This window comes from Pantherophis guttatus, chromosome 4, assembly GCF_059756535.1.
Source record: "Pantherophis guttatus breed Tessera chromosome 4, ASM5975653v1, whole genome shotgun sequence".
Lineage (NCBI taxonomy): Eukaryota > Metazoa > Chordata > Lepidosauria > Squamata > Colubridae > Pantherophis > Pantherophis guttatus.
Window position 1 is genome coordinate 60,594,009 of NC_142066.1, and position 13,023 is coordinate 60,607,031.

Sequence of the window (13,023 nt, forward strand, 5' to 3'; positions counted from 1 at the left end):
CAACATCAAAGCTAACTATCATACACTTGTGGCACAACATTCTTTTCTATTGCAGAACAGCCCCTCCATAACTTTATTTCAATACACCCACAGTTCTGGACTCTGGATTGCTGGAGATACAAAGATTATGAAAGAACAATCTCTCTTCCATAACATGAAAGTATCTTAAGCAATCATCTGAACTGACAGTAATCTGCTGAAAAGAATCTGAATTAGCATTCCCAAATTCAACACAAATGAGGAGCAAAAAAACTACTTTGTGAAATACACTGATGCATCATATCTAGACTATTACTAGATCTATCATGGTTTACCTTCCTCATCATCAACCTTTGGCAGGATTCCAGTTTCTTCATCAAAGTCAGGAAACTCCTCCTTCGAAAGCACGTTAGCAGCAATCATCTGGGAATGAAGCAAATGGTTATATGTACCCTCAAAGACACAACAAAGAGGTACTACTTTCTCTAAGCACAGATGTTGTAAAAAAAAAAAAAAGCTAACCTTTTCATATTAACATAGAATCTCTCATAGAACTGCTAAGAACCACAGTAACTATAATGAAGTTGTCATGTTCAGAGCAAGGCGCCTCCCTTTACTAATTTGAGAATGAGCCAATTTGGGATTGTTCTGTGTTATTTGCTTCAATGAGTATTAGAAAAATGCAATAAATTATCTTAATACTTAATACTTTTAAAAAAATCCATATTCCAACCACAGGGTCACTGTAGCGCCCCCTGCCAATCTCCCTCACCATCCTGTCCTGCAAGCCTTGGCTCTTTGGACAGAAGATGGGGAGGAGGCCCACCAGGTCCTCTCAGGACGTAGGTCCTCTCCCCATCTCCTGTCACAGACTGCACACTTACCTTTTGAAAATCTCCAGAGCTCCAGACCTCACATTGGAAAAAGACAGCAGGCCATTCCATAACTCAACATTCCTGGACTGCATGACCATGTCCCAGAAGCAGTTGCAATTTCAGTGAGTAGCCTCACTGTTTCCCTAACCCAGTCTACACAGCATGACACGGTGGTCACTCCGAAATGGCGGCTGCTTCTGTGACATGGCTGCATGGGCCAGAAATGCTGAGGAAAGGAGTGGCCTGCCATTCTACCCCAACATGAGGTCCAGAGTTCTAGAGATCTTCAAAAGATAAGTGCACAATGGGTGATGGGAGAGTGCAGAAGAGGCTCAAATCCTGTGGGGACCCGGTGAAGGGGAAAGTAGACTCAAGGACTGTGTGGCCTTGAACAAGACAAAGATTAATTTGCATAATAATAAGTACTTCAATCCACTATCCAAATCCCATATTATACAGAGCTTTAAAAATTATACTGAATACTGAATTGCATATCAAAATGTAAAGTATGATAAATAGAGCTTCAAATAATATAAAACTAGCATCCTCATTAATGAGATGTATACTCTGGGCAGTCTCAAATATAATCTAGTTATCACATTATTTACCAGTCGTGGTTTCTGAATAGTCTTCAATGGTCATCTTTATCACATACTGCAATAGTTAAACTAGATGGCTTTATTAGAAGATGGTAAATGATGACCAAGCTTCATGATCAGATTATAGTCTAGAGCAGAATTGCAGGATACTAAGTTGGCCACTGATTCATATTAGAATCACTAATATTCAATTTGCTGAGAAAATGACTGAAAAGCCTGCTTTGGTATCAACAGGAGGAAATACAAATATGTATTTAAAACAAAAACTTAAAATCTTGGGCTTTTTGTTAGCTGTCAGGTCCGAATAGGGGGATGAATTCCACAGGCTGCTTAGCAATTACAAAATGTTCTGTTTTTACAGCACCCAAAATCAAAGCAAAACAAACAAAGCAAATGAAAATTTATGCACAGTCAATTCTCCCACTGAACTACAGAATAACATCAAACCATATTTCATAATGAAAATTATTACCTGCTTAATTTCCCATTTTTCTGGATCTGAAATACGAGTGAGACGCTTTCGTTCTAATGTGTCATCTTCTACTTCAGGAGCACTGACCAAAGATAAGTGAGTGGGCCTGTCTGGATTTCTCATGGCTGTCTCTTCAGACTCTCCAATGAGGTTGCGACGTCTATTTGGGTTCAAATCTTCTCCTGTCTCTTGATCTACATCCTAATACAGACATGGGAGACAGTTCCATAGTATAGTAAGAATTTACCTTTGTATAAGAGCACTGAGAGTTTAGTTTTGTAATCTGCAACAAGGCATATTCCCTGATAAGCAATTTACAACATGTCCAACAGTGACCACAACTGCATCACGTAACAGAAAATAGGAGGAGCTTCTATGTTTGTAGCTATATAATTAGATGATAATCTTGTGATAATCTTGGCCTGTGAACTTGCATGGTGCTTTGGAATAGCTTCAGTTACACTTTTTTCATTTTCTCTTTCAAATATTCAAGAAAAGATTATTATTAATAAAATAGTATTCATAATATAGCAAGAGAGGGGAGATAAGGAGCTTGACAATCAGTCTTTTTTAAATAATATTTGGGATATCTGATGGATATGAGGTTTTTTTTCTGAGTCTTAAAATCCTAAGAAATACTTAAAATTCTTTAAACAACTCACTTGTTAACAGTCCAACTTTTTATATCAAAATTCCTAATATCCACCTTAGTGATATTGTTTATTTAAAACTTAAGATTCAAAGCCATCTACAACACATTCTAAAACTAATAGTACTTCATTTGGGAGCGCGGGAAGACCCCTTGCAGGGCAGGGCTGAGGATATTGTGCAATACCTGCATGACAAAATCGCTCAGATTCAGGAAGGCTTGGACTCCGACTGGTAGATTTAGATGGGGTGATGGAGGTGGGTCTTGAGAGTGTTATCTGGGAGGAGTTTGACCATGTGACTCCCGAGGACGTGGACAGGATTCTGGGTAGACTTACCGCTGCCATATTTATTGGACCTGTGTCCCTCCTGGTTGGTGCTGGCCTCCCGGGCGGTCACACGATGCTGGCTCCAGGTGATTATTAAAGCGTCTTGGAGTGAGGGTTTCTTCCCCGCCGCCTTGAAAGAGGTGGTGGTGAGGCCCCTCCTCAAGAAGCCTTCCCTGGACCCGGCTGTATTAGTGAACTATCGTCCAGTCTCCAACCTTCGCTTTGTGGCGAAGGTTGTTGAGAGTGTGGTGGCGTGACAACTTCCCCAGCGGCTTTTGATACCATCGACCATGGTATCATGCTGCGCCGGTTGGAGGGATTAGGAGTGGGGGGCACCGTGTTGCGGTGGTTCTCCTCCTTCCTCTCTGACCGCACGCAGTCTGTGTTGGCAGGGGGACAGAGGTCGACCTCGAGGCTCCTTGTTTGTGGGGTGCCGCAAGGGTCGGTCCTCTCGCCCCTCCTGTTCAACATTTATGTGAAGCCGCTGGGTGAGATCATCCGTGGTTTTGGGGTGAAGTTCCATCAGTACGCTGATGATACTCAGCTGTACATCTCCACCCGGACCACCCCAATGATGCCCTTGACGTGATGTCCCGGTGCCTGGAGGCTGTACGGATCTGGATGGGGAGAAACAAGCTCAGACTCAACCCCTCCAAGACCGAGTGGCTGTGGTTTCCGGCGTCCCGGTATAGCCAGCTGGTTCCATTGCTGACTATTGGGGGTGAGATTTTGGCCCCCTCAGAGAGGGCTCGCAACTTGGGTGTCCTCCTGGATAGACAGCTGTCTCTAGAAGATCATGTGATGGCTGTGGCCAGGGGGGCTTTTTATCAGGTTCGCCTGATTCACCAGTTGCGTCCCTTTCTGGACCAGGATGCCTTGCGCACGGTCACTCATGCCCTCACTTCCCGTCTGGACTACTGTAATGCTCTCTACGTGGGGCTCCCCTTGAAGAGCATTCGGAGGCTCCAACTGGTCCAGAATGCGGCCACGCGGGTGATTATGGGAGCGACATGGCGCACCCATGTAACACCTCTCCTGCATGAGCTGCACTGGCTCCCGGTGGTCTTCCGGGTGTGATTCAAGGTGCTGGTTACCATCTTTAAAGCGCTCCATGGCTTAGGACCTGGGTACTTACGAGATTGCCTTCTGCCACTGATAGCTTCCCACCGGCCAATATGGTCCCAGAGAGAGGGACTCCTCAGGGTGCCGTTGGTCAAACAATGTCGACTGGCGACCCCCAGGGGGAGAGCCTTCTCTGTGGGGGCACCTGCCCTCTGGAATGAATTGCCCCTGGAGATACGTATGATCCCTGACCTAGGGCATGGCACCTTTCGCCATGCCCTCAAGACATTGTTGTTTCAACAAGCTGGGCTGGTTTAAACATGAAGTTTAATTGTTGTTTTAATTTTTTAATAATATAGGGGCCAAATTATTTAATATGTTTTTAAATTGTTTTTAATTTTATGGATATTTATGTTTTATTGTGGCTGTGCACCGCCCTGAGTCCCTCGGGAGAAGGGCGGAATAATAATAATAATAATAATAATAATAATAATAATAATAATAATAATAATAATAATAATAATAATGAGTTTTAGACTTATGGATCCTGACCAAGCAGTGAAATCAAGAATATGTAAATGAATATACTGCTATTAGCCATTTTAAACAATCCAAATTCCTCTTACAATAACTCAAATGTTTTTTTTTAAATAACTTGATAAATAAGTTGAACTAAAGAATTAATGCTGCTACTCAGCCATTATTTCCAAAAAGGATCAAAAAGCTATGCCTTCATTTTTCAAGTTGTGATTAATGCAGCACATAAATCTGTCATATAAGTAACAGTTTCTGTTCTAACATCTCACAAATAGCAGGAAATACAAAAGAGCAATGGCTAAAAATCAAGTTAAGTTTCTATTTGTTTCTGATGTCAAAATGTCATAGCTGTCATACAATATTTTCTAATTGTACTCATGGTGGTTTGTATTTTACTCAATCACTTCCATTCCACTGAGAAACTGAAATCAAAGCAATAATAGATCTAAAAGTCAGCAGAGTAAAAGTCAAATGATCTAGAGAGGTCTGACTTACTTTCATGCTAAGGCTAGTTTTTGAGCCAGTGAAGGAGAGTACTTTGACCTTCACCCGCTGGCCCTTGCTCACTACATCAGCCACATTAGCAACTCTTCCTTCCCTACGTAATTCTGAGATGTGAACCAGTCCTTCCCAGCGTTTCCTAAAGGAATAAAACACAAGAAGAGGAGCAAGAATAACTCAGTGCTATCTTCTAATACCAAAAGCACAAAGTATTTTAGAAACATTAGTTCTTCCTATACAAAATTCATGAAGTTTGTTATAGTAATACTATTAGCTGACATATTTGATTTATATTCTTAACCTTTAAAAAGGTTTTAAAAAGTTTAAAAACCTTTAACATTTACAAGAAGCAATTCACTGCTACATAACTTTCCTGACTACTGGCTAATGATTTCAGTTAAAATGTAAGGCAATTTTATAAAAACTGGCAAACAAGCCTTAAAAATAACATAAAATCTTTCTTCAGGAGTTAACGTATACAATTTACCGTATTTTTCAGTGTATAAGACACACTTCTCCCCACCCAAAAGTGGATGGAATAGTCTGTGCATCTTATAGAGCGAATATTGCCAAAGCCCCACCTACCTGCCAGCTCCTACTCTTCAGCCTCTGCCTCCCAGCAATTTGCCTCTTTGCAGCGAACAGCAAAGTCAGCTTCAGCACAGCCTGATTTAGTACGAGCAGCTGATTGGCGGTTGGATCTGCCTCTCAGAATATTGCCTATCAGCTGTTCCAGGGTGCGGGGATCGCCGCCGCCCATTGCCACTGCCGCCCATTGCCACCTCCGCGTGCCCCATTTTTGGCCTCCGCACGTCCCATTTTCAACCTCTGCGCACCCCATTTTCAGCCTGTTCCAGGCGGCAGAGATAGCACCTTCCCACTGCCTGGAACGGACCAAAAACGGGTCACACAGAGGCTGAAAACGGGACGCGCAGAGGCCAAAAATGGGGTGTGCAGAGGCAGCAATAAGCGGTAGCAGCAATGGGCGGCAATGAGAGGTGGCAATCCCCGCAGCCTGGAATAGCTTATAGGCGGTATTCTGGGAGGCAGATCCAACCGCCAATCAGCTGCTCATGCTAAATCAGCCTGTGCTGAAGCTCACCAGGCTGTTTGCTGTAAGGAGGCAAATTGCTGGGAGGCAGAGGCAGATTTTTTTTTCTTGTTTTCCTCCCCAAAAGTTAGGTGCATCTTATAGTCCAGAGTGTCTTAAGTCCGAAAAATATGGAAACATGAAATCATAAAAATTCAAATAGTTTGTAGCAATGGCTACACTACACTAAATACACTAAAAAGGCACTGCCTAACTTATATTTTTAAAATTGTAACGATTCTCAGCAGGATAGTGAAACGCATGATGTGATATACCTGAGTCCTTCAAGCTGAACAAAACACCCAAACTGCATGATGCTGGTAACTTTGCCATTGTAGATGTCACCTATGGAAGGCTCTTCAGGTGGAGGGCGATCCACATGTTTATCCCTCCATCTTTCACTGCTTTTCTCTCCAGCTCTCTCTCTTTCTTTGTGGTCCCAGCTAGGACTTCTGCTCCTGGAGCGGTATCTAGATTTACCCTTATGTCGTTCCCGTGTCCGGGAGCGAGAGGATGATTTTCGTTTCCGCTTTCGATCTCTACTACGACTGCGACTCCTATGCTTTTTCTTGGCTCTACCAACAAAACATACTGAAATTATGCTCATTTCTACTTAGATGCCAGTCACTACAGTACAACTTAAAGATGGTTGTATGGATAGTCACTACTGCTTGGATGATTACCTGTGATGCCCAATGGGGACTCCTTTATTCTTCTACAGTTATTTGCTCTTATGTTTTTTTGTTGCATCAGATATATTTATAACAGTTGCAGTTACAGAGTTACAGAGAGAAAGCAAGCAAAAAACTGCTTATTATTTCAGATATCAGACATTAGTGAGCAAGAGACCAGGTACCATTTGATTTCATTGCAATAGAAAGTGTGTGTGTGTTTTTTCAAGTCAATTCTTAATTCCTGGCTACTGCCTGGACAAATCCCTGCAGTTTTCCAGATTTTAGAAGTGATTTGCCACTGCTTCCTTTTCAGAGCTGAGAATGACTGGCACAAGATCACTCATTTGGTTTTGTGCTTAACATGAAACTAAATGTCAGTCTCCTAGTTTCTAGCCTCTTAACCACCATACCAAACTGACACTCTTTTTTTTTTTTATTTATTTCTATACCGCCCTTCTCTTGCGGGACTCAGGGCGGTGTTCAGCCAAGATAAAACATTGCATATAAAATTTAAAAACAATTTAAAGAACAATTAAATAATTTCAGCCCAAGATTTAAAAACAACCCAATTAAAACCGAATTCAATTAAAACTGAGAGGATGGGATCAAGCCAGCCCGGCTAGATGGAATAGGTGTGTTTTCAGGGCCCGACGAAAAGTCCGGAGGTCTGATATCGTGCGTATCTCAGGGGGTAGGTCATTCCAGAGGGCGGGTGATGCCACAGAGAAGGCTCTCCCCCTGGGGGTCGCCAGCCGGCATTGTCTGGCCGACGGCACCCTGAGGAGGCCCTCTCTGTGCAAGCGAACCGGTCGGTAGGAGGCTATTGACGGCAGAAGGCGGTCTCGCAGATACCCCGGCCCTAAGCCATGGATACTTTAAAGGTGGTCACCAACACCTTGAAGCGCACCCGGAAGACCACAGGAAGCCAGTGCAGCTCGCGCAGGAGAGGTGTCATATGTGAGCGCCCCGTCGCTCCCATAATCCCCCGCGCGGCCGCATTCTGGACTAACTGTAGCCTCCAGGTGCACCCCAAGGGGAGCCCCATGTAGAGAGCATTGCAGTAATCCAGGCGGGAAGTGACGAGTGCTTGAGTGACCGTGCGTAGGGAGTCCCGATCCAGAAAGGGACACTTGATGTAAAGATACTAACAGAAGAATATTGATAGCTATTAAAAACACAGAAATAAAACCCAAATATTGTATTACATCTTTACTACAGACTACATCCCTATTTTGCCTAATCTATTTGCAATTCTTTGAAAAGATGCTTCATCTAATATAAAAATATTATGGTAGATAATCTATAACTTTAAGGTGAAAAAATTCTTTCTCAGAGAAATAAGAGAAAGGGAACGTACTGGTCCTCATTATTCCGGTGTTTTTCCTGCCTGCCCGCAGATGGCATTAAAGCTTCTAGCTCTTGGAGAGCATCAGCAGCCACTTTCACATCATCTTCATCCAGCATTGTCTATTCAAGAAGAAGAAAGAGTCCTTAGTGCAGCAAGATATTCCCTCAGCAATTCTCTCAAACCTATATGATGGCAGTTACCATGTGGCCTTGGGAAAGAAATATTAGAAATTTTTGTTTTGGGGCACAGCTATGTGATGTTTCTGTAAACAGATTTCATTTTCAGAAATGCAGTGAGTCACCAATTAAGTAACATCACAGTGAATAAATACAATCTGGTACAAACAATCCTGAGAAAATAGAGTAGATAGTAGTCAAATCAAGTTGCAATTCACTTTTCTAAGACAACAACACACTACGATAAATCTGCCTACAACTTTCAATGATCTTTTTAGTTTTTCCTTAAATATATTATGTATGCTCTTTAGTTGTCATGTCTTGAAATCCTCACAAGCATTCTGGTAAAGGGCCAGGTAATCACCTATCTCTGATTGTTTCAGAGGATCCAACAGGATGGGCAGGCTTTGGGTCTCTTCTATGAAACTACACCACCAAGCAGGACCCAGAAAGTGTAGCTTAACTGTCATAATATCTGCCCTCTAGAAAATCAAATTGCCCGATATTTGGATAGTCCCAACCCTGTCGCCCTTTTGTAAGGGTTTGAAAATCATGCAGATGATTGAAAAAAGCCTTGAAAAATACTCAAAGTTACTGGGGATCAGGCAGCATATAAATACATTATTAATAAAAATATGTTTTCAACTACATTTTAGCCTCAGTTGCTGTAGGGATTGCAGGGGTTTTGTGCTTTATATATTTATTGTTTTGTTTTGTGTTTTTAATCCTATGTCAGCAGTACAGAGTCAAATGTGCAAGTTTAACAACCATATAAAGTCCAATAAGTAAATAAAGTTAACTAATTTCCAAGTAACTCTTTGAATAGACATTAGAAATTAACAAGACATATATTCAAACCAAACCACCACCACCCCAAAGAGAGAAAATGATTAAAATACAGATCTCCATTAATTTAGGGCAGCAGCCATTTTTCTATTGCTTTGGGAATGCATTTTTTATTCATCCTGAAAACTTCCTTCACTGACTATATATAACTTCTTCCCTCCGATGCCCTTTTAACTAACATAATGTGTGGTGTCTTGCACAGAATTTTTGCTATGTTGCTCCCAATTGTTTTCTCATTCTTGCACAGGTGACACTGCTACTGGTAGTTGTGACAGGATTTTATATTTATGGCCATCACAGTATCCGTGCAGTTATGTGATTGCGATTTGTGATGTTCCCTCCAGCTTCCCACAAGCAAAATTCATGGGGAAGCACCCAGAAAGTCAGAAGGGTGGTCCATATTTAACAACCTACACAATCCTTGCTTAAAGATGAACTGTTGTAACTGCCACTGCTAAATCATGGGATTTTCCAATTTATGACATGTCACTTAATGACAGAGTTCCTGGTGTCAGTTACTATCAGTAACTGTAAGTAAGTTACAATCAGTATCAGTAAGTAAGTATTTCCAACTTCTTTTATCCTCAATGTATTTGTCAGTAAAGAAGGAAACTCACACACCTACCCTCACCATGGGATTATCTGGCCGACACAAGGCTGGAAACAAGTCCTTCAGTTTATCCTTTTCTGTTTTTGGTTTAATAATATCTAATGTGATAGCAAAATAAAAAATAAAAACCCACATTTAACATTTAATTTAAATGAATTTTTCTTACATCACAAAAACATTTCTACCTTTTAAAACTCTTTGAAAACTATTCTTTATTTTTCTTTCCTGCTTGCATATGACTTTGCTAGTCATATTGGAAAGCTTGGATAATGGGAACAGGATAGGAAAAATGATATTTACGAGATAAAGTGCATGCCCAACTATTCACAGAATTTGAAACAGTCTCCAGGAAGATTTGTAATCTAGTCACACTCTATTAGGAATAAGCAATCAAAAATCTCTACTGTCCTACAAAATGTGGCAATATGTTTTTGCTCACAATTTTACAAAGTGGAAAATTTTTTATTTTATTTTATTTTTTATTTTTCAATTTATTTTTATTTATATATCCTGGTTATGTTGTACCATATACCTCTGAAAAGGCAAATGCTTATTTTTTAAAAATAAGCATTTTTCGCTTGAAGAGGCTATCTTCATTTTAATAAGATCAAATGCTTGGGATATCAAGGAACCATTCATTGAAAGTCTGCAAGTAATGGCAGCAATCCAGGTTTTTTTTGCAAGATTAAATAACATGAGAACAATAATCCTTAGAATAATTGATGTAGCTACTCCATAATCTGTTTTGGCCTCTAAACATATAGACAGGTTTGTCTGCCCCATTTATTTTAAAATTTTACAATTTCAATTATTTAAAACCAATTTTTAATTTTTATTCCAACTTTCTTTTCTCAGGTAAACAAATTAATCCATGTCCATAAGAATCCATTTGTCTTACAATTGATGAATGGCAAAAAATATTAACCTTTGCTAGTGGAAGCTTTTGCAGGAGGCCGCATTGTCTGTATAAGACGGAGCAGATTGCTGACGAGGGAGTCCTAAAATGGTAAATAAAGAAAAAAAATTCTAGAAGCTGCAAAATTTTTTAGTAAAGTTTAATAGCAATAAAGCCAACATCCCTCCCTAAAGCAGTACTGTACTGTATTTTTTCTGGGTTGATGATACATTTGACCTTTGAATGGCTTGATACAGACCCACTTAAGAAAGTAAGGGGACAGACAAAATGTTTACTTTGAATATTGTTAATATGAATATTTTTATTATATATTGAATTATTTTCTTTTCATGGAATATTAGAGGTTACAATTTGGTAATATGTCTGGAACTTGTACTCAAGTATTTGGGAGCCTCAGATTATGTACTTCTGATATACCACATGATACCTTCAAAAGACTTTAACAATTCCTTACTGTGAACTCAGCACCATTCTTCATCAGAGCTGTTTTGAAAGTATCAAAGTTTGTATTTTTCTCTGCAAGACTGATCACAAATTCGGCTGTGAACAGAAAAATTAAGAGAAATTATTATGCTGAAATTATTTAAACACTCAATTCTACTTTATTCATTTAATTTTATGGCTACCCATTGTGAGTAACAGTGGCCAATAATCAGTTGGAAACAAGGAAATAATTAAAAAAAACAATTAAACATCATCTTTAGCACGACTCCTAATCTACACAAATATTTCTGTTAAAATAAGCCCATCAGTATCTTAGCCCAGGTCTTCAATGTCTTAGAAAAGGCTGGTAAGATTGTGAGCATGTTGTTCCATACGATTGGCACCATAATAGAGAAGGCACACTTTCTGAGTACAATTACATGATGCTGTTTGATAGAAGAGACTTGTAGAGGGGATAGGAAGAAACAACTAGAGTGGCATAAATAACCTGGTTCTGTGCTATGAATAGCTTAATAATTGATGACCAGAATCTTGGATAGCATAGCATAATCAAGGATACTGAAAATTGCCAAGAGAACAAGGAGAGCCAGAATGCATTTATCACTACGTTAGATGAAACCTGGCTCAATAGCAGTAACCTTGAAAGGGATTTTGGTCAATCAAACATGAGCTAGAAGTGTTTAGCAGGATCCAAAAAAGCCAATGCAATTCTAGGTTGTATTAACAGGACGATAGAATCATGATCATGCGAAGTATTAGTATTGCTTTATAAAGTCTTAGTAAGACCATACTTAGGATATAGCATCTAGTTTTTGTCACCGTATTATAAAAAAGATGTTGAGATTCTGGAAAGAGTGCAGAAAAGAGCAACAAAGATAATTAGGGACTGGAGGCTAAAAAATTAAGAATGGTTGCAGTAATTCGATATGTTTAGGTGACATGATAGTAGATATTTGAGGGACTTACCACAAAGAAGGGGGGGGGGGTTCAACATATTTTCCAATGCACCTGAAGGCAAGACAAGAATGGATGGAAACTAATAAAGAATTCCAACCTACAACTAAGGAAACATTTCCTAACAGCAGAACAATCAACCAGTGGAATGGCTTGTCTTCAGAAGTTGTGCATGCGCCATTCACTGAAGGCTTTCAAGAAGAGACTAGGCAGCCACTTATCTACAATGGTATAGGCGCTATAGGTATCCTGCTTGAACAGGAAATTGGACCAGAAGACCTCCAAGGTCCCTTCCAACTGTTATTCTGTTATTCTCTCAGGAGATGATCAAGTGCAATTAATATCTCACTACGCCCAGGTCTTGAACCCTGATGAAAGGGGTTTAGATAATCAGCTTCTTCCAGGGTTCTCTGAAGTCCCAGCCTGACCACTTTTTCTACATCCTTCACTAAGAATGGAAGAGCAAGAATTCTCCAATAGCATTTGGTCCAGTTACAATTTCCGGAGGGTGGGATGAACTATCTCCTCCTTAATTGTTACTAGCACTACCCACTCACTCAAGAATGAAATCACCACGACGTGGATATAACAATATGTTTCATGGGAGGCCTTAACCATTGAGGAAGGACATGGATGTAAACAGATTCACAGATTTGTGGATGTTGTTCACTTGGGACCAAAAACTTCATAGAATAAAATATTTTTTATTGACCAAGTGTGATTGGACACCCAAGGAATTTGTCTCCAGTGCATAAGCTCTCAGTGCATACAAACAACAAAGTGATGAATCATAAATCATGATAAAACAACAAAGTGATAAGTCATTAGAGATCAATAGGAGATAGTAATAGGAAAGATGAGAAGGATAATAGCAATACAGCCCTACTATATGGGTAAGTATCCTTAGGTATAAGACAGAGAATTCGGTGTTTAACAGTGATGGCATGAAGGAAAAGCTGTCTT

The 13,023-nt window shown here is 40.1% G+C and overlaps 1 protein-coding gene across 1 annotated transcript in view; it reads right to left on the minus strand.

Annotated features, from left to right (window-relative positions):
* Positions 1-13,023, minus strand: part of DHX8 (DEAH-box helicase 8) — a 42,335-nt gene that overhangs the window by 27,463 nt on the left and 1,849 nt on the right. Inside the window, exons 3-10 of the mRNA XM_034416177.3 lie at positions 11,117-11,202; positions 10,672-10,744; positions 9,762-9,844; positions 8,124-8,233; positions 6,368-6,667; positions 4,997-5,141; positions 1,926-2,126; positions 315-402 (exon numbers count right to left, since the gene is read on the minus strand). Of these exons, the coding sequence (XP_034272068.1) occupies positions 315-402; positions 1,926-2,126; positions 4,997-5,141; positions 6,368-6,667; positions 8,124-8,233; positions 9,762-9,844; positions 10,672-10,744; positions 11,117-11,202 (1,086 nt within the window). The remainder of the gene's footprint in view (positions 1-314; positions 403-1,925; positions 2,127-4,996; positions 5,142-6,367; positions 6,668-8,123; positions 8,234-9,761; positions 9,845-10,671; positions 10,745-11,116; positions 11,203-13,023) is intronic.